The 22,365-nt window shown below is 39.3% G+C and overlaps 2 protein-coding genes and 1 non-coding gene across 4 annotated transcripts in view; 1 reads left to right on the forward strand and 2 right to left on the reverse strand.

The window, feature by feature from the left end:
- The window catches only part of RABL3 (RAB, member of RAS oncogene family like 3), a 46,358-nt gene extending 40,742 nt beyond the window's left edge, over positions 1 to 5,616 (reverse strand). Inside the window, exon 1 of the mRNA XM_027530985.1 lies at positions 5,513 to 5,616. Within this exon, the coding sequence (XP_027386786.1) occupies positions 5,513 to 5,558 (46 nt within the window). The 5' untranslated portion in view covers positions 5,559 to 5,616. The remainder of the gene's footprint in view (positions 1 to 5,512) is intronic.
- Positions 5,617 to 5,710: 94 nt separating this feature from the next.
- GTF2E1 (general transcription factor IIE subunit 1) overlaps positions 5,711 to 22,365 on the forward strand; it is a 35,595-nt gene continuing 18,940 nt past the window's right edge. The window contains exons 1-2 of one of the 2 annotated variants that reach the window (XM_027530787.1): positions 5,711 to 5,843; positions 10,458 to 10,935. In XM_027530787.1, the coding sequence (XP_027386588.1) occupies positions 10,488 to 10,935 (448 nt within the window). In that variant the 5' untranslated portion in view covers positions 5,711 to 5,843; positions 10,458 to 10,487. Of the gene's footprint in view, positions 5,844 to 5,864; positions 6,023 to 10,457; positions 10,936 to 22,365 lie in introns of those variants that run through there. The other variant, XM_027530868.1, reaches the window with a different exon arrangement.
- Positions 15,876 to 16,008, reverse strand: LOC113899584. The gene has a single exon (XR_003512942.1). It is a non-coding gene; the product is annotated as a small nucleolar RNA SNORA70 (small nucleolar RNA).

Genomic DNA, 22,365 nt, shown 5'->3' on the forward strand with positions numbered 1-22,365 from the left:
AAAATGATCACCACAGTAAGTCTGGTAATCATCTGTCCCTATACAAAGCTATTACAGTACCATTTGTGATATGCCCTATGCTATACATCCCTGTGACTTATTTATAACCAGAAGTTTGTAACTCAATTCCCTGTACCTATTTTACCCCTTTCCCCACAGCTCCTTTCTAGCAAACACCAGTTTGTTCTCAGTATTTGAGCCTGTTTTCATTTTGTTTTGTTTTTAGATTCTATTATACGTATAAGTGAGATCATGCAGTTTGTCTTTCTCTGTTTGACTTATTTCACTGAGTATAAAACCTTCCAGATCCATTCATGTTGTCATAAACGGCAAGATCTTAGCTACTGTCATTAATGCTGCAATGAACATAGGGGTGGATACCTCTTTTCAAATTAGTGTTTTGTTTTCTTCAGGTAAATATCCAGAAGTAGTTGCTGGATCATATGGCAACTATTTTTAATTTCATGAGGAGCTTCCATAGTTTTCCTCTGTGGCTACACCAATTTACAATTACACCACGAGTACATGAGGTTCTCTTCTATCCACATCCTGGACAACACTGGTCATTTGTTGCCTTTTTGATGACAGTCATTCTGGCAGGTGTGATACAATATTTTGTGGTTTTGATTTGCATTTCCCTGATGATGAGAGACGCTGAGCATATTTTCATGTGTATGTTTTCTTTGGAAAAACGTGTTTTAAGATACTCTGCATATTTTTAAAAATTAGATTGTTTTTTGATATTGAGTTGTATAAGTTCTTTATATATTTTGGATATCCCCTATGGGATATGTCATTTGCAAATACCTTCTTCCATTCAAAGGACAGTATTTTCTTTTATTATAGATCTCCTGGGTTTAGGATAATATAGTTACTAATGTTAGGGCTAGTGTTTAGAGATCCGTAGGAAGAGGAAAGGAAATGAACTATCCCATGTACGTTTGTGTGCAGGGTTACTCATTCAATTAACACATTTCAGGATGCTATTATAACAAGCACATTTGGCGAGTCTTCGTGCATCACTAGTTGTTATAAAAGATAAAATACCTCTTTGTGTGCCTTATTGCGTATGGACCTATCACTTTTTATTATAAGTTTTATTTTCAGACTATGTAGAAAGTATAGAAAAAAGAAGAAAAAAATCACTTGAAGAGCACTACTGTCAGCATGCAGATTTAATATTATAAGCAGAGGTTTTCTATAAGCAGGTTATTATTATGAACATATACATGTGCATGTGTGCTCAGTCCCTCAGTTATGTCTGACTCTTTATGACCCCATGGACTGTAGCCCGCCAGGCTTCTCTGTCCCTAGGATTTTTCAGGCAAGAATACTGGAGTGGGCTGCCATTCCCTTCTCCTGGTGATCTTCCCAACCCAGGGATGGAACCCAAGTCTATTGCATCTCCTGCACTGTCAGGCAGATTCTTTTACCACTAGCGCCACCTCGGAAGTGCCCTGGTAGCTCAGACAGTAAAGAATCCGCCCGCAGTGCTGGAGACCCAGGACAGATCCCCTGGAGAAGGGAATGGCTACCTACTCCAGTATTCTTGCCTGGAGAATCCCATAGACAGAGGAGCCTGGCGGGCTACAGCCCATGGGCTTGCAAAGAGTCAGACTGAGTGATGCAATGCAGGTACTTAAAAAAAAAGAAACATAAGCCTTTGTTTACACAGCTGGTTTTGTCTGAAATATTCTACCCAGCCTCTCCATTTCCCCTCTCCCATTGGCCTGATGAATTAATCTTTCAAGACTCAGCATCATTCTATATAAAAAGTCTTTTCATATTCTATACAGGCAGAACTAAGCACATCATTCATCATCCTCTGCAGCTCCACTGTTCACTCTCCCATAGAGCACTTAAAATACACTATGATATTTGCTTGTTTAGATTTTATTCTTGCTGCTTAATTTTAAGTTCTTTGAGGCCTGGGACTGGGTTTTACTTATTTTTTATTTCTAGTACAAAGAATAGGGTCTCAATTAGTACTTATTTATTGGCTAAAAATTTCCATGTTCTTACAGAATCTTCAGAAATATTTTTAATGTCTCCAAGTTCAGAGAGTAGACATAATGATTTAAACATTTTCTCATTATTAGATATTAGGGTGCTTTGAACTTTTCACTATACTAAGAAAAGGTTTGTTTAAACTTTTGTTTAAAATTATTTTGTTAGTATACCTTCCAAGAAATGAAATTAATATGTAAAAGGAAATGAACATTTAAAGTTCTTGATTTACACTGACGACTTGTATCTCGTTACTCTGCCACCAGCCATATACACAAGACTGCAGGTCTTACTGCACCTCAACAGTGTGCGGTTGCTTTTTCATCTTTGTTAGTTTATAAGAGGAAAAAAAGTGACATTTTTGTTTTAGTCTGCATTTGCTTACCTTCTGGTAAAGATACACATGCTCATCTTTGCAAGCCAGTTGCTTTTCCTCTCTTATTAATTATCTATTGACACGCTCTACCCATTTATCTACTGGGTTTTAGTGACCTTTTCATATAATAGATGCTCACGTAATTGAACCAAACATATTCTCAGATTTCCCTTTCATTTATTACTTTTATATACAAGCAAGGAAGAATTTTGAATACTCAAACTGAGCTTTGTCTTTATTCATCGCATTGCATCTGCTATCTATTACCTTTAGGGAATATTGTTGATTTTTGTGTTTGCAAGTAGGCTTGTTTATGTTGGAGGCACATAGCTAGGCATTTAGTTATCAGCTTTATACAAGGCTTGAATTTCAAGTTAAATTTAACTCTGTCAAAGTAAAAATTTCTATGCAATAATATTTTATAGCTCTCCATGAATTACCTTTTGGGTGTTTTGGGTGACAAGAGTTAGCTAACACGGGATGAACTTTACACAGTAAGAACAACTTAAGTGCTAAGAATAGTGGCTAACTTTAAGAATTTAAGGAGGTTCTAATTCTATGTTTTCATCAATAGAACTAACTTAGATCAAAAGAAAGCACTTGACTTGCTGGGTAAAAAAGTTCAAAATAATCAAATAAATGCCAGGGCCAAACAGAGTTGGTAATGTGTTAAGATCATTCCTTATACCAAAGGAACAAAGAGAAAAGAGTATGCGCGTGTTAGATTTTCAGAATTCCTTACTCAATTATCAAGTAACTCTATGGCATACAAACAGATTTCTAAATCCAAAGTCATTCCTTTATATATTTGTGAAACCCTCAAAATTTCACAGGGAAAAATAAGCCTTTATTCAAAAGTAAACTCTGAAGTTTAAATACAAAGGCAGATGAAGTGTAAAAAGTCTATTCTAATCTGTCAGATAGCAAATCACTGTTAAAAGGGAATTATAAAAAGACAAGAACTGACTGCAAATAAAGCCTAACTTCAGTGAATGTGTGACAGGATCAATCACTTTCCTGGTGGGTATGGCTATGTCTTCTGTTTTACAACTAAACTATAAGAATAATTTAAAAAAGTTTTCTATTGATAATTGCTGGATCACTTTTCCACATTTAATAGAGCAGCCAATTCAACCCTGTTGCATAATGCCTTGATTCCACAGATATATCCCTACCACTTAACTCAGTGTTATGTGTAATAGGTATTTAAAAATTGGGGTGGGGGAATGGACAGTTTCCACAAGATGTCAACATGAAGGGGTTGCTACATGCAGTAGAAAGGGAATTAAAAAATGACAGAGAGCACCCAGTTTTACCTGTCATGAAAAACTGTGTTAGCTCTGTGCTGTGCTGTGCTAAGTTGCTTCAGTCCTGTCTGACTCTTTGAGATCCCACTGACTGTGGCCCACCAGGCTCCTCTGTCTCGGGAACTCTCCAGGTAAGAATACTGGAGTGGGTTGCCATTTCCTCCTCCAGGGGATCTTCCTGACCCAGGGATGGAAGCCAGGTCTCTTATGTCTCCTGGATTGGCATGTGTGTTCTTCATCACAAGCGCCAACTGGGAAGTGTTAACTCTGGATTCTTCTAAAACCTACTTGGTGATACTCTTGTGAGGTCCATTTAGACCACCACTGCTTTCTTTATCTGTGAAACTGAATGCTTTTATTAAATTAACTTCAGTATCACTTAAAGCTAAAAAACTAAAGTTGACATAAACTGGATTATGTTCACAGGGTTTCATTATGCAACTTTCTGAAGGGAATATTAAATAATGCTCTCTGTAAAATATTTTGTAATGCAAAATAATCTTCAGGTAATCTGAAAAGGTACTCAAACTCCTCCTCACAGCAATTTTACTCCATTTGGTAAGGCTAATTTTCAAGCTCTTTGGAGTACGTCCTCTCCACCTTCAAGCATCTGACACAATGTTTTTGCTCGTAGCAAATATCCAAAGGTCAATTTAGAAAAGTACATCTATGAAATGCACCAGGCTGCCCTGGTGGCTCAGAGGTAAAGAATCTGTCTGCAATGCAGGAGATGCAAGAGACGCCGGTTTGATCCCTGGGTCGGGAAGATGCCGTGGGGTAGGGAATGGCAACCCACTCCAGTATGCTTGCCTGGGAAATCCCCCGGACAGAGGAGCCTGGCGGGCCACATACAGTCCACGGGGGTAGTAAGGGTCGGACACAACTTATCGACTAAACCACCACCACCACCACCACACGAAAAGCAAGGATGTCATCTATTCCAGGTTCTTATGAAGATTAGGAATGGAGGCTAGGAGAAACAGAAAGATAGTGAAGGGGATAGAGAAACACAGATTTCAATTCCAGTTCTCAAGTGTCCAAGGTAAGAATTTTAACACTAGGATTAAGCTGGGCTCAGCATGGTTCCAGCTGTTTCACAATATGGCCTCTATCTTAAAATTTCTATTTCTTACAGCCTAGCACATAATAGGTTTTCAATTAAGATTAAAGAGAACAAAGAAAAGAGAAATGCAGCTGAAAGTAAAACAGGACTACCACCTGTTATTTCATGAAATAGTATGGGTTGGTGTTTTGGATACGTGGACTTGCAGCTCAAACCAGTTCCGTCATTTACAATGTAAATATCATAAGCCATACATCTCTCCGCCTCACTTTATCATTTGTAAGATGGTATAATAGGACTGATCTCAGGGTTAAATGAGTTAATACCTGCAAAGTTTGGAACAGTGTCAATAATACTTGGAACAGTGTCATTCTTCCTAGTGCATGTTTGATTTCCTTAATTAAAATCTCCCAAAGGCAAGGTCCGCGCTTGTCTCAGCCCGGCGCTCAATTCAGCACTCAGTATCTGCACATCTTTTAAAACAAAGAATCTCTGGGCTTCTGTCACCCTGGAAACCGACGCAGAAACCTGCGAAAGCAGAGAAAACGCCCCGGCTCCGCGCCCCCCACCCGGACGACGCTGCCGCTCCGTTAAATTGAGCAAAGTCCTCTGGGAAGTGTAGTCTTTAAGACTTAAGAAGGAATTCAGCCACGAGCCGGAATCAGTTAGTCGGTGGGTCAATGGAGGGAGAGTGAAAGGGTAGGATTTTCGGATAACTCAAAAGTGTCGGGAGCCCCAGGGTTGTGTTAAGGTGCTCACCTGAGTCTCCCAAAACCAGTACCTTCACTCGATCCAGGGACGCCATCTTGTCATTGCCTTCCTGAGGTTAACGCCTATTCCGGGATTATAGGCCAATCAGAGCTGGGTTTGAAAGGTAGCGCCTTCAATGTTATTGGCCAATAGGAGCGTGACTCTTGATTGAAGGCCTCACTGTGGTGATTGGCCCGCCTGGTTGAAAGTAGCGGGTGGTTTCTAAAGCTGGTCGCAGGAATAAATCGTTTTCTTTGACGCACAAGTGGCGTGGCTCGGATAAGCCGGTAGTTGAGGCGCTGAGGGAAGCTGTAGTGGGAGTGTTCGAGGATTCGCTTTGGTAAACCTTGTTCCCTGTTGTTCTCGGTTCCCTGGCCAGGCGCCACCTCTTAGGGTGCCTTCTCTTTTCGCTCCTTCCTTCTTAGCTATCCTCCTCCCCCTTAGCTACTTTCTTGATTCGGTTCTCTTCTTGGTCTTCCAAAGAACCATTACCCCGGAGCGGCCCATGTGCGACCTCGGGTAGGACGGGCTTGACTGCGCCGAGTGTGTCCTCAGCTGGTAGAGTCCTAGGGAATTTAGGGTGTCGGGGTGTCACAGTGGGGAGGAGGAGAACGTTACCGGGCGCGTGGAGGCCAGCTGGTCCGGAGGTTTCGCGGTATTGTGCCACTTTATGTACGAAGGCATGGAGAGTACCGTGAAGTGTGGCAACAGAGAAAGCCAGATGGCTGTGTAAATCCAGGTTCTTCTGGAAGTGGAATAGAAGTAAACTGAAATAATCTGACAGGACTCCCCACATCCACTCCTTCCATTTTTTCTTTTACACGCTGCAGTCCGCATAAGCCCTTAAAAACACGAATTTGATGCTATCACCTCCTGCTTAAAACCATTTGAAGTTTAAGAAGAGGATTTCCAATACCCTGTCTTTTTCTACTCTGGAAGCCGCAGTAAAGGAAGTGAATTGAGGGGAAGCTGGGTGGGCATATTTGAAGAACAGGTGCTTAGCGGATCTATTGAAAGTTTTGTGGGGCACTTGACCAGCTGTGGCATATGCTGGAAAGTCAGTGGTGAACAAGATTAAGCCCCTGGTCTCCGAGGTAGACATGGAGAAAGTATGTTCACTGTATTCTGTTCACTGTAAAAAATAAGGGGAGACTGCTGTGGGAACTTGTGAAAGGGGGCTCATTTAATCTACTAAGGGGAACCTGAGACTGTGTCTCTGAGGAAATGTCATTCGACATGTGAAGGATTGTTCGGAGAAGGGACTTTGGGCTTAGTTGTGGGGACAGGCAGAGAGAACAGCATGTGCACAGGCCTGAAAGTGGGGAACGCATGTGTGGCTGGTGGAATTGGAGAATGCCTGGAAAGGAGACTGAGGAGGATAGACAAAGTGCAGAGTGCATTCATTTCATCTTTGTTTCTCCACCTCTGTGCCCAGTGTTTGTATGATTGTAATACATATGGTTCAAAAACAAAACCGACTTGCCTTTGGGGCTCTGGGCTGGGTAGGGTCATAGGTGAGGCTGAGAGGTAACCTGTGAACTCTGAGGCTAAAAAAAGAGAAACATGGGCTGGTCCCCAGAGGTCACACACTCAGAAGCAACTCCTTCTGAGTTGGCAATCCAACTCCTTCCCTGTTTAGAAGTGTCAACTGCTCTTTAGTTAATTGTTTCTATGTGGGAACATGGTCACATTTTTCCCTCAGATATTTCCAATTTTCAAGACTGTCTGAAAATTGAAATGTGAAATCTCATGATTTTTAATTGTTGACCAGTAATACAGAAATTTTCAAAACATTCTTTGAATCAAGTGATATGGTAGATGTTGCCATACTGAGACCTCTAACCTCAGTATTATGAAATCCAGAGATTCAGGAGATTCAGCATAATTAGGGGAGTAGAGGTGACTTAGCAGCAGCAGAGGCAGTTAGGAGAGAACACATAGTCAGGAAGGAGGATTTTAGAATGTAGAGATTTTGAACAAGGTGATTCTTTGCTGAGCTCCAGTTTCATTTGTTCAGCTACCTCCTGGGTATCTTCACAGTAATATCCTGTGGTATTTCCTCAAAGACAAGCAACTAACACTGATTGCTTCATTTTTTCCAAATCTGTTTCTTTCAGGTGTTAATGTACTTCTCATAGTAGTACTTTTTTCTTCCAGTTACAGTCCCTTAAAACAAATAGCTATATGTTATTGTTTAATAGGTATAATGTTTCAGTTTTACAGAATGAAAAGAGTTTGGAAGTGGTTGGTGATGATAGGTGCATAACATCAAGAATGTATTTAACATTACTGAACTATTACTTAAAAATGGTTAACTGGTAAATTTTGTTATGTATATTTTATCGCTATTAAAAAACGGGGGGGGGGAACCCCCCAAATAGCTATTTAAAATTTTAAAAATACTTGATTTCCAGTATATTATTGGAATTATTATTGGGGCCTTTTGATTTTGTTTCTCTAATAAATTTTATTCATCCTGTCCTCTGGTAATTTCTTCTTTTTCATAGTATAAGTCTGTTTACTATAGCTCTTAATATCAATACTTCCATATGAATTCTCATTTAATCTCACACATCAATGCTATGAGGAAGGCACTGTTAATCTGGTAAAATGGAGGCTGAGAATTTTCCAGGGTCATAGGCTAAGAAATGGTGGAACTGGGATTCAAAGCCTAAACCTATTGGAGTCCTCATGTCACTCCCTTTTTCAAATCTTTAGTGCCCCTGTGATGTTTCAGGCAAAAGTAACAGGCTGAATGATAAGTAGTACAGGGCTCTCCCTGTATGGAATGTGCTTTGGTGGGGGTATGTAATAGCCAGGTACCCAGTTTGTTGGTAGCAGTAGTCAGTATATTTGTCACCTAAGGAGCTTTAAAAAAAAATCAGTGTGATGCCTAATCTGGCCCTCCCAGACCAGCTAAAACAGAATCTCTGGGAACGGGTCCAGGGTGGGTATTTTTAAATGTTCCCTGGGTGATTTGGCTTTACAGCCAGGGTTGAGAGTTGTTGGCCTGGAAAATGGAGTATATGGGGTAGAAGGTCAGGGAGGGGAATACAATAGTAGGAAATAATGCTAGAAAAGTAGGTTATCTTCACATTTGTCTGCCATCCTTTGGTTTGTTTCTGAAACCACATACTGTGTTCTGCCAATTGTTGAGCATGTAAAACATAACCTCCAAAAGTAGGTTCAAGTATGACATATAGACCAAGTTGGAAAGGAGAACAAAATACGTCTGTTAGTGTATTATGATACTGCTTTGGTGTTGAGCCCAGACACTTGCTTGGCATCCTTAAGCCTTGGGATGACAGAAAGCCTCAAGGACCACAAGTTTGGATCTAGGTGCTACTTTGTTATCTCTTATATTTATTCATGCCTGAGTATTTATAATCCAAAATATATATTTTATTATAACTATTTCCTTTTATTTTTCCTTTATTACAGGTCAGGTATTATATCCCTACCCCTGTATGTGTATGTTACTGGCTATTTAGAAATACCTTTATAGTACTATGGATGTAAATATATTTCTTACAAAAGAGGTATTAAATCTAATAGGGTTAATAACTACTGATTTTAAATAAAAGGATCAGGAGAAATTAGTATTAATAACAGTATGGTTCCCTATTGAAACAGTTCAATAGGATGTCTGTTAGAAATTTCCTTGTAGTGTAGGGACATACTAAGTTGATATTTAAGCACTTTATTAACAAGTGCTTTCTAAGCACGTTGGACTTTCCTGGTGGCTCAGACGATAAAGCATCTGCCTACAATGCGGGAGACCCGGGTTCAATCCCTGGGTCGGGAAGATCCCCTGGAGAAGGAAATGGCAACCCACTCCAGTACTCTTGCCTGGAAAATCCCATGGATGGAGGAGCGTGGTAGGCTACAGTCCATGGGGTCACAGAGTTGGACATGACTGAGTGACTTCACTTTTTTCACTCTAAGCACAGTACATTCTCATTAATGCACCACAACCTCATTGAGGCAGTTGATACTATCCTTGTTTCTCAGAGAGTAAAGTGTGCCTTGAAGTTGTTAAGGAATTCACTTAGAATCACACAGCCACAAGTTCAAATCCCAGGCTCTTTAACAAGCACATGGAAGTCTAGCTCATGCTGGTTTAGGCTTCTAGAAGACCGTTCTCTGGGTACATTTAGCTTCTGCTTGTCCTGCAGGGGATCCAGTATTTAAGGGTATCTTGGTCTTTGTTGTTGTTTTTGAGAACTGAATAGCATTTGCTTATTTGGTCATTTATCTTTTCAAGGTTGGTAAACCGGTATGTAGTTGTTCATTTCTTTCAGATTTATAACAGTAATTTTGCCAAACACCCCAACTGGTCATTATTTAGGTGTTTATTGGTTTCTTATGAATTTATTATGAGAGCATGACTGTGTAGAACATCCTACAATCTATCTTGGTAGAAAAATTTTACTCAAGAAAAGAAATAAAAACACTTAAAAGAATATGCTAACTGCTAACTAAGTTTCTCAGGGTTTTTTTCCCCCAGCATTCCCAAAGATCTGTAGCATTAAGAATAATGAATGAGACTTTGTTTAGCCTTTTTGAGTTTCTCTTTCTGAAATAAAGTGGGCTTGATACAATATATCATTGTATCATTGGTGTAAATAATGTTGCTTTTTGGAATTAAACACTCTGTGCTGTTGCTGTTGCTGTTAAGTCGCTTTAGTCCTGTGGGACTCTGTGCGACCCATGAAAAAAACCATTTAAGAAATATGTCAAGCTTTTTAGGTGTAATCTTTTGTGTACTCTAGAGGAATATCTTGTACTCTGTTACATGCTTGGGCATTATAAGTCTTTTAAAAACAACATTTTGAGTACTTTTGTGGTACTCCAAGAATACTGGTTATCAGCTACTTAATGGGTTGATTATTTTGGATTTAAAATGATTGCTTTGTCTGTATTCTAGCTAATTTTCTCTTTTTTTTTCTGACAGTACATTTAAAGTTGAACTTTGCTGCTAAAGATGGCAGATCCAGATGTCCTCACTGAGGTTCCTGCAGCATTGAAGCGGCTAGCCAAGTATGTGATCCGGGGATTTTATGGCATTGAGCATGCTTTGGCCTTGGACATCTTGATCCGAAACCCCTGTGTGAAAGAGGAGGACATGCTGGAGCTTCTCAAATTTGATCGGAAGCAACTTCGATCAGTCTTGAATAATTTAAAGGGAGACAAGTTCATCAAATGCAGAATGAGGGTAGAGACTGCTGCAGATGGGAAAACCACTCGCCACAACTACTACTTTATCAATTATCGTACTCTTGTTAATGTGGTAAAATATAAATTGGACCACATGAGAAGGAGGATTGAAACTGATGAGAGAGATTCCACCAACCGGGCTTCCTTCAAATGTCCTGTCTGTAGTAGTACTTTTACAGACTTAGAAGCTAATCAGCTCTTTGATCCCATGACAGGTGAGATTTTTCCAGTTAATGAATCTTTCTTTTAAGTAACTTTTTAGGATAAAGTGTATATCCTTTATCTTAAATTGATTTACATAGTTTTTAAACTGATTATGTATATCATTGTGTGCTCAGTTGTGTCCAGCTCTCTGTGGCCTCATGGACTTGTAGCCTGTCAGGCTCCTCTGTCCATGGGATTTCCCAGGCAAGCATACTGGAGTGGGTTGCCATTCCCTACTTCAGAGGATCTTCCTGACCCAGAGATCAAACTCTCATCTTTTGCATCTCCTGCATTGACAGGTGAATTCTTTACTACTAGCGCCACCTGGGAAGCTCTATAGTACAGTATAGTATAGTGAAGTCGCTCAGTTGTGTCCGACTCTTTGCGACCCCTACCAGGCTTCTCCGTCCGTGGGATTCTCCAGGCAAGATTACTGGAGTGGGTTACCATTTCCTTCTCCAGGGGATCTTCCCGACCCAGGGATCGAACCCAGGTCTCCTGCATTGGAGGCAGACGCTGTAACCTCTGAGCCACCAGGGAAGCTATATCATTATTAAAGGGAATATATTGGTGTAAGTAAGCATATAGTCATTTTTAGTCTTAATGTCCTATTTGTCATACTACTTTTAGGAGCTATTGCAAAGCATTTCTCCTTTACAAGGGAATTTACTCATCCATGGACTATTCTTTCACCCATGGCCCTTCCACCTCTTCTTCCACTCCCATCCCTTATTTACAACTGCAGCCTAATCTAAAGGGTTTACTTTCCCTACCACTTTGAGGCTATTCTGACTTACTGAGTTTACTTTTGACCTCTTCATTCAACAAATATTTGAGCACCTTCTTGTGCCAATCACTGCCAGACAGTTATAATAAATGCTTATTATTAGTACTTACATACTTGGTTAGTAGAAGTGCAAAGTGCTCTCTGGAGGACATAACTAGGGCAGCTAATCTGGTTTTGGGAAGGCCTCTGAAAGAAGTTAAATAGCAGGGACCTAAAAGATAAGTAAAAGTTAACCAGATGAAATAAGAGGAAGCACCCTTTCCCCTTAGGTTAACAATATATATTTAGTTTCTTAACCAGTCGTTGATGGAAGAGAATTAACATGAGTTATAAATTGCTTCATTTGATTAAATACTTAGTTTTAAGGATTTTTCTGATCAATACAAAATTTAAAAAATGTGTTTTCTTAAAATACATCTAACATTAACATGAGAAACTTTAAATTGCTGACTTGTATAGTTGTGTTGCTATTTGTAAATTGGAAAATAGACTATGGTTTTACTAATTACTCAGTAGATCAATTTTGTATTAAAAATCTGTAAAAACCTATAGAAAGAATCACTGCTATTATGTTAGATCGTCCCTTTGTTATGACTGAATTCAGAAATACAGGTGACTTTTTCATTCATAGATATGACTTTAAAATAACTGTCTAAAAATATAATCTAAATTTTTCACATATGAAATGTTTTATTGTAAAAAAACTACAGGTTTGTGTACATGTTTAGTTGTGTATATATTATATATTGTACATGGTAAAGAATTTTTAAAGATTTTTAATGGGAAATAATACCAATATCAATTAAGATTATTAGCAAAAAGAGCATGATGGCCTATGACTTTTTTCCTTATCTATTGTGAAGCAGTCATTTTGGATGAAAAATCATTTAAAGAATTCACATTTGTGTTAAATATTTAATTTGTTTAAACCTAACTATTTACTTTGAAAGGGCTTGACTAGGAGAGGTCTTAGTTATAAGAAAATCTTAACCATCCTGAGTACTGCTGAGTGTACTATAGAGGAAGATTGTAGATTATATCTGGAGCTCTTTAAAATAGACTAGAAAGTCTGATGATTTTTTTTGCTGTTTACTCTAACAGATTTCTTAAAGGAGCTCTGGGTTTTGGTTTTGTGATTTTCTGCAGATGTTGGTGTTACAGTGGGCGTCTTCGTCACTCTTGACTGCAGTGGAAGGTGTTATCCAGTCCCTCAGAGAGGGTAATTTAAAGTAATATGCTTCTATTACATTTACTCAACCTGATTCTTATTTAATTTCATGAAAGTTTCTAAAAGGAAGTTATCCCACTGCTTATATATCAGTATTCAGGAGTTTGATTCATGGTGCTCTTCAAATTTTACCTAGGGTTTATGTCTGAAAGAAATTATTTGGAATTAACAGGTGGCTTGTAGAAGAAGTGACCTAACCAAATACAGTCAAGAGATTATTTGTGTGAAGGAGTTGAGATAGAGTAGAGAGCATGAATGGAGAAGGCAATGGCACCCCACTCCAGTACTCTTGCCTGGAAAATCCCGTAGATGGAGGAGCCTGGTAGGCTGCAGTCCATGGGGCCGCTAAGAGTCGGATACGACTGAGCGACTTCACTTTCACTTTTCACTTTCATGCATTGGAGAAGGAAACGGCAACCCACTCCAGTGTTCTTGCCTCGAGAATCCCAGGGACGGGGGAGCCTGGTGGGCTGCCGTCTATGGGGTCGCACAGAGTCGGACACGACTGAAGTGACTTAGCAGCAGCAGAGAGCATGAAAACATTTTATAAAAGAGAGCTAAAACCGAAACTGTTGTTTGTGGCCAGTGTGAACAGAGGCCTGTTCTGTTCACTGTATTCTTAATACAGGGGTTATGGTCAACATGAAGCTGGAAAGAAGGGGTTCAGCAGAGCAAGAGTAAGTCCCTTTACATTGGTGTCACTCATGGGAGAGTGCCCTGATCAGCCAACACTAATAGTCAACTTAATTGGCAGTTATGTCCCTTTAGTGAAGCCTGTAACACCATGATTGAAAATTCTTAATCATTGGGGATCCCCATTCTGAGAGAGTACTTGCCTTTTGATTATGATTCGGTTTTTCATTTGGCCTTTTCCTTTATGGAAAGAATACGCTGATTGGTGATATTAGACTTCTCAACCTGCTTATCAGTTAGGTTTGGTTTTGTTTTTCCACTATTAATACCTGGACACCCTCCTTTGTTCTTCTGTATATTCCCTTTAGAAATCTTGGTCTTTTCCAGTCTGTTTCCTTCCTGTTTTGCTCAGTATTCATTTCTCTCCCCCTCATTTTGAAGAAGACAGGAAATAAATGTTTGGTATGTGTATCAGAGGAGAAGGAGGGGAGTTTTTCTGCTGTTAATATACTCTATTTGAATTGGTACAGTTTTCATTCTAAGCTAGAGCTGTACAATGCTATTTTATTTCTTGGTTGCTGTTAGAGATTGATGGTATTTCTGACAGTACTATCTAATGGGCTTTTATTTCCCTTCCCATTTCAACAGTTCTTAGGTTTATACACTGTGATTTATGTTAGTAAATAGATGGTACTCAGAAATAAGATGAGGCCCTCTAGGTTTTACTTCTTCCCTGATAAAAAGTTCTTAACTGTGTATGGGCAACTCTGCCACTGGACAGAGAGTAGTGACTCCTAGATGAGTATCCAGAAATTCTGGGCTCAGGAAATTGGGTCCAGCAAAAATTGTTTTACCAGTGTTAATTCACATATAAGCCAGTGATTTCTCACTTTAGTTTATAGCTTTTCCCTCCCCCATTTCTTTTTCCTAAAGAGTGTAGACTCTTTCCATACTTTCTGCTTAGATCCTGCCTTTGGTGTTCTGGGGTTGAACTCCAAATTTTTGATGCTTGATATGTATAAAGTGAAAGTGAAGTCGCTCAGTCGTGTCCGACTCTTTGCGACCCCATGGACTGTAGCCTACCAGGCTCCTCCGTCCATAGAATTTTCCAGGCAAGAGTATTGGAGTGGGTTGCCATTTCCTTCTCCAATAGCTAATTTTATTGAAGTGGAATAGTCTAGCTTTTGCCCAGTAGTCCCTGGTTTCAGAAACTTAATCAGACAAAACCAGTTGTTTTATTTCCTGAAATATGGGAGTCTTCTGTAATGAAAACAAATGTAGCATGGCATTAAACCCCATCAATCAGCAAAATAGCGTTTTGTGGTTCATAAGTGCATATTTTAGATTTAGCAAGCCTCTGACCATGAAGATAGACTTAGCATTTCTACTTTGCAGTCTCAACCACCATGATATTGTTAATGATGCTTGTAAGTTAAATTCAGCAACATGTTTCCTAGAAGGGAGGGGGAGATTATATTTTCTTTTTAGATGTTAAAAGTTAGATGATATGGAAATATTTTTCATTTCTAATTTAAAAATTACATAGCCATAGTGCCAGAAAAAGTTCTGAAGAGAAAAAGATTACCTCAAAACCACCAGCCTTTTGTGTATTATCTCTTATTGCAGTCATAGCAAAGAATAGTTTGTGATCTCTTGGTTTCTTAATGCAGCAACTCTCCTGTTTCTCTCTAGTGTTCTAAATGTGTTTTTAGGTGTGATTTTTCTCCCATATTTTCCTTTCCACCCCTTTGGGGCACTTTTATTGTTCTTGTTTTTGGCTGATATAGATATGACACTTTAAATATTTTTGTGCATATAGCCTTTTATTCTTGTTTTTTAAGTTTTTCCTTAAGAGGAATTCTTAGCAATGGGAATACTATTATTCCCATTAAATATATATATATAAATGTTTAAAAAAGTTGAAAAAATAAGTTAAAAATTATAGTTAAATAATTAAAGTTTAAAAAGTTAAAAGTTAATAAGTTAAAAAATATAGTTTTATAACATGTAAAGGCATATAAATGTAGTTTTATTATAGGGTTGGATAAAATTGCTAGGTGTTTGGGTTAGAAATAGTTAGGGAAGCCCCTATTACTGAATTTAACTAGAGAAGGGGGGAGTCCCATTTTAAATAAACCTTGAAATAAGTTAATTGTTTAAAGAAGAATCTTATAAATGAGTGTTTAATACAATCTTATAAATAGGAGCTTAGAGATTATCTAGTTCAACTCATCAAATGTGTGTGTGGGTACATATACGTCTATGTTGTATTCTAGAGTATATTTCAAATGTCCACCGGAAAAGGCTGTCTCTAGGGTCCCTTAGGGCAACCCATATATGCAGCACACTATATACACTACCAGAGAGGGTGCTGTTTGCAGACATTGCACATCAGACCTCAATGGGGAAAGTGATATTTAATGAAATATTTTGTTATTGTAACAGTTGTGGTTATTAATGCTTGACCAACTTAGGTTCATATTGTAAGGGTATTGCAGAGCACTTACTATTAATGCATTGAGTCTTTTTGCATTATCAGTGTGTTCAGTGGCTATGTCATTTTCAGAGGGTGTTTTTGTTTCATTTTGTTTTTTAAGCAGTGCCTTTGAGACAGCAAAGTGACCCTGTATTTGGGTTCCAGAGCCATGCTGGCTCCCAGTCTTGTACTATATTAGTAACTATTCCTTGGGAAAATCCTATAATCATTGTAGGTCTTTTTTTAAGGATATGTAAAATGATCAGATCACTCTATTCTGTACCATGTATGATTTCTCTCAACTCTTAATTTCAAAGCACCCTTTTATTTGGAGAATAGTTGACATTTTAAAAGTATAGAGAAGCTTGGGGATGTTTTATCACTGCTTTTAGAGGGTAATGTTAGTCACTTTTGGTTAATTTGAAAGCCTTGGTTAGGAACTGAAATTCCTATAGTAGCATTCATATAGAAAATATGCTCTGTTTAATTAGGCTGTCTTCAGAAACACATTGTTGCATAATGGAAAGTAGTATTTAGAATTCTGGGCGATATTATTTTCCCAAGCTCCTCAGTTTATTTCCTTTCTTCATATATACATAATCCATAAAATAGTCATTGGGAGGGAAACCCATGTCCAAATTTGATTTCTACAATATGTAATATATAGTGGTTGAATTTTTAAAGAATGGTAAAATTAATCCCATATGTTAGTACTGTATCTTGGAGTTTTATAGTTTCCTCTTTATTTCACTGAAATATTTTTAGTTCAGTTACTTGGTTTTAACATGAAGTGAATTGTCTTCTGTTTTGTTTTTCCTGGAAACTTTTTGAGTGAGGGTAAGTAAAAACTTTTTATTCAAATTTTTTTTCATAGAATTGTCGAGAAACATTAAGCCATTACCTCTTGGTTAGGTTTTGCACTACTCTTTTAACTGGTCTCCTTGCTTTCACTCTTGCTTTGCTTGTGAGCTGTCTCAGCAGCCACTGACCCTTTTAAAAAACACATCAGTGAAGTGTATGGTATGTGGGTTACATCTGAATAAAGCTGTAGAAAATAGAAAAAAAAAAAATCACGTTAGGTTATGTCATTCTTCTATTCAGAGCCCTTAAAAGGTTTCTCTTCTTAGAAAGGCAAAGTTCTTAACAGAACTTAGAACACGGTTTATCTGTTCTCTTTTTCCCTTCTCCTCCATCCCCTTCTACTCCACCCTACCCCCCATTTCAGAGACTGTTTTTACCACTCTCCCTAGCTCACGCTACAGCAACCACATTGTACCTTGTGCTCATCAGACATCCCTTTATTGTTCCTTGCCTTTTTATATGCTGTTTTCTCTTGCTGAATTATCTTATCTGTGTCTTGCTACTTTATGTCTTTTTAGTCTCTGCTTACACATCGATGTATCAGAGAAGCCTTCCCTAAGTTTCCTGTATAATAAACAATAACCCCTTTCTACCACCCTCCTTTTTCTTTATCCTCTTTCCCTGTTTAGCTTTTCTTTATTATACTTCTCAACACCTGATATTTTTTTGTCTTGACTATGGCTTGTGCTTAGTTGCTCAGTCATGTCTGACTGTGACCCCATGGGAAGTGGTGGGGGTTTAGTCACTAACTCCTAATGAACTCTTGCAACCCTATGGACTATAGCCCAGTAGGCTCCTCTGTCCATACAGATTCTCCAGGCAAGGATACTGGAGTGGGTTGCCATGCCCTTCTCTAGGGGATCTTCCCAATGCAGGGATTGAACCCGGGTCTCCTGTATTGCAGGCAAATTCTTTACTGTCTGAGTCACCACGGAAGCCCATGAATACTAGAGTGGATTGACTATGGCTTAGTGGTAAAGAATCCACCTGTCAATGCACGAGGTATGGATTCAAGCCCTGGGTCAGGAAGATCCCCTGGAGGAGGAAATGGCAACCGACTCCAGTATTCTTGCCTGGGAAATCCCATGGACCGAGGAGCCTTGTGGGCTACAGTCCATGGGGTCACAAGAGTTGGTTAGGACTTAGTGACTAAACCACCACCACTCCCCAGTAGAATATGAGCTCCAGAAAAGCAGCTCAGAAGATGACCGGCAAGATTTAGGGAAGCAGAATGTGGCAAATCCTTGGGACATTAGTTTCACTGTGTTGGAGTGAGGGCTCCGCAGCAGCAAACATTTGATCCTACCTCTTTCTTTGGCCAACCTTGAGAACTTGGGCTGCAGCATAACTTCTGCTTCAGCACTGCAGCTCCTGTAGCATATCAAAACAGTTGAGCTTATTTTATTTTGATTGATGGCTTGATTTTTTGGGGGGGGGGGTAGGAAAATGGCTGAGTAATAGTCCAGTTTCTCATGATGTATTCTGCATATAAGTTAAATAAGCAGGGTGACAATATACAGCCTTGACGTACTCCTTTTCCTATTTGGAACCAGTCTGTTGTTCCATGTCCAGTTCTAACTGTTGCTTCCTGACTTGCATACAGATTTCTCAAGAGGCAGGTCAGGTGGTCTGGTATTCCCATCTTTTTCAGAATTTTCCACAGTTTATTGTGATCCACACAGTCAAAGGCTTTGCCATAGTCAATAAAGCAGAAATAGATGTTTTTCTGGAACTCTCTTGCTTTTTCCATGATCCAACAGATGTTGGCAATTTGATCTCTGGTTTCTCTCTGCCTTTTCTAAAACCAGCTTGAACATCAGGAAGTTTACAGTTCACATACTGCTAAAGCCTGGCTTGGAGAATTTTGAGCATTACTTTACTAGCATGTGAGATGAGTGAAATTGTGTGGTAGTTTTAGCATTCTTTGGAATTGTCTGTCTTTGGGATTGGAATGAAAACTGACCTTTTCCAGTCCTGTGGCCACTGCTGAGTTTTCCAAATTTGCTGGCATATTGAGTGCAGCACTTTCACAGCATCATCTTTCAGGATTTGAAATAGCTCAACTGGAATTCCATCACCTCCACTAGCTTTGTTCATAGTGATGCTTTCTAAGGCCCACTTGACTTCACATTCCAGGATGTCTGGCTCTAGGTGAGTGATCACACCATCATGATTATCTGGGTCATGAAGATCTTTTTTGTACAGTTCTTCTGTGTATTCTTGCCACCTGGAATCAAGATTGCCTGGAGAAATATCAATAACCTCAGATATGCAGATGACACCACCCTTATGGCAGAAAGTGGAGAGGAACTAAAAAGCCTTTTGATGAAAGTGAAACTGGAGAGTGAAAAAGTTGGCTTAAAGCTCAATATTCAGAAAACGAAGATCATGGCATCCGGTCCCATCACTTCATGGGAAATAGATGGGGAAAGAGTGGAAACAGTGTCAGACTTTATTTTTTTGGGAGCTCCAAAATCACTGTAGATGGTGATTGCAGCCATGAAATTAAAAGACACTTACTCTTTGGAAGGAAAGTTATGACCAACCTAGACAGCATATTCAAAAGCAGAGACATTGCTTTGCCAACAAAGGTCCATCTAGTCAAGGCTATGGTTTTTCCTGTGGTCATGTATGGATGTGAGGGTTGGACTGTGAAGAAGGCTGAGTGCTGAAGAATTGATGCTTTTGAACTGTGGTGTTGGAAAAGACTCTTGGGAGTCCCTTGGACTGCAAGGAGATCCAACCAGTCCATTCTGAAGGAGATCAGCCCTGGGATTTCTTTGGAAGGAATGATGCTAAAGCTGAAACTCCAGTACTTTGGCCACCTCATGCGAAGAGTTGACTCGTTGGAAAAGACTCTGATGCTGGGAGGGATTGGGGGCAAGAGGAGAAGGGGACGACAGAGGATGAGATAGCTGGATGGCATCACTGACTCGATGGACATGAGTCTGAGTGAACTCTGGGAGTTGGTGATAGACAGGGAGGCCTGGCATGCTGCGATTCATGGGGTCGCAATGAGTCGGACATGACTGGGCGACTGAACTGAATAGTCCAGTTGCAATTAATATGTTTGGCAGATCTTTGACAGTGAACTCTAGCATTAGCCAATGACTTACTCATTGTGTGTTTGTGTGAAGAAGGGAAAAACACAATCCAAGTAATGTCTAATTATTTGGGGATTTGACTCATAACGTCCTCATCCCTTTTCCTCAATTATGATAAATTTTCAAAGCATTGTCTTCTTGTTAAACTAAGGAGGATAAACAATTTTTTTCACTTTGGTTTTACTTGTACTTAATCATTGTTCCTTTGATTAAATACTTGCATAATTAAAATGAGTCCCATGTATGTTAATGAGTAAACAGTTAAGTCGAAGACCTTGGCCAGCATAATAGACGTCATTTAAATTTTCTGTGTTTAGCAAAGGAAAGTGTTAAGTTTGAATTTTGTTGAACATGACTTTTTTTTTCCCTTTTGTTCCCAGTCCTTTTTCTCCCCTCCTCCCATGCCCCAGATTCATTTTGGTTGTTACATTTATTATTTTGGGAGAAAGTTAAAATTGTATAAAACTCTTTCACTCTCCCTCTTCTTTTCTTCTCATCCCAACAAGTAGGTCTCCATTTATTTTCTTATTTTGGAGTAATAACTTACCTTCAGTAGAAAAGTCCTGAGTCATAGAATTCGACTTTCACATACTACTGAATGGACAACCCTAAATTATAGTTTTGAAATATCTGTTTTTAAAAAATCTTTTTCTATTTTCAATACCTGTTAATTATCTACATCTGGATATATTTTAATCATGCTGCCAATCCCAGCACATTAAAACTCAGCAGAGTAAATGCCAGGCATGTGATACACATTTAATGTTTGTTAAATACATTTTTTTTTGTTACAAATCTTCTCCCCTGCTCCATATTTTTAAAAATTGGAGCCTTTCCTACACATGGGAAAAGTTTGCTAAATTGTGGCTGGCAGGGATGATAGATTAGGAAAGGGATGTGTAATTCAGAGTGGTACAGTGAATTTAGGCTTTTGAGTCAGAAAGATTTGTATTTGAATCTAGGCTTTGTGATTTTCGTTTTTAAGCTCTGACTTGATAAAGGTTAACTCCTCTGAGTCTTTGTTCCCGCATATGTTAGATTTGAATAATACTGTTGCACAGATTGACTGTGATGAATACATGGGATTATTTGTAAAGTAGCTTTCTTAGATTTGTGTGTGTGTGTGTGTGTGTAGTTTATGGGTGTGTATGATCAAACATAAGTGTTTTTGAACTCATCTTTTCCTCCTCATCTCATCATTTGTCAAACTTGGCCTAAAGAATCTTTGTAGCCTTCATTTTCTCTCTGCTGGCACATTCTTTGATCTAGATTGCATGTTCTCCCTTATGTGCCTTTTTGGTCCTGTTTGAGGTGAGTGAAAGATGGTAAAGAAACTGAGGCAGCCTGGAGCAGTTAGAGAAGACCCTAAGATAGGGTCTTCCCAGGTGGTGCTAGTGGTAAGGAACCTGCCTCCCAGTGAAGGAGATGTAAAAGATCCATGTTTGATCCCTGGATTGGAAAGATCCCCTGGGGAGGGCATGGCAACCTACTCCAGTATTCTTCCCTGGAGAATCCCATGGACAGAGGAACCTAGTGGACTACAGTCCATGGGGTTGCAGAGTCGGACGCAACCGAAGCGTCTTAGCATGCACACACCCTAAGATAGCGTATAAACTAAAACCTCTCTAACCAAGGTCTCTATTTAGCTTTTGTTAACGAAATATAAAGCTTCCCTGGTGGCTCAGATAGTAAAGTATTTGCCTGCAATGTGGGAGAACCGGATTAGATCCCTGGATTGGGAAGATCCCCTGGAGAAGGAAATGGCAACCCACTCTAGTACCCTTGCCTGGAAAATCCCATGGATGGAGTAGCTTGGTAGGCTACAGTTCATGAGGTTGCAAAGAGTCGGACATGACTGAGCGACTTCACTTTTCACTTTTACTTTGACTTTACGAAATATAAAAGTTAGCTTTCAATTCTTGTTGACCTTGAAAATTGGCACCATACCATTTTCTCCTTGAAACACCATCCTATCCCTCTGATTGTACCAAATTCTCTCTCTCAAGGATTTCTCTTTCCTTGGGTTTATACCTTGACTGTTTGTGCTTCTCACTCTCCTTAATCTCTGGATACTCTGATTTACTTTATGACTTCAGTTACCATCTATATGTTGTTGATTGTCACATCAAAATTTCTAATCTTAAATTGCACTGTTGGGCTCTCAGAAGTTATAATGCTGCTGCCACTAAGTCGCTTCAGTCGTGTCTGACTCTGTGCGACCCCATACATGGAAGCCCACCAGGCTCCCCTGTTCCTGGGATTCTCCAGGCAAGAACACTGGAGTGGGTTGCCATTTCCTTCTCCAATGCATGAAAGTGAAAAGTGAAAGTGAAGTTGCTTAGTTGTGTCTGA

Source organism: Bos indicus x Bos taurus, chromosome 1 (assembly GCF_003369695.1).
Source record: "Bos indicus x Bos taurus breed Angus x Brahman F1 hybrid chromosome 1, Bos_hybrid_MaternalHap_v2.0, whole genome shotgun sequence".
NCBI lineage: Eukaryota > Metazoa > Chordata > Mammalia > Artiodactyla > Bovidae > Bos > Bos indicus x Bos taurus.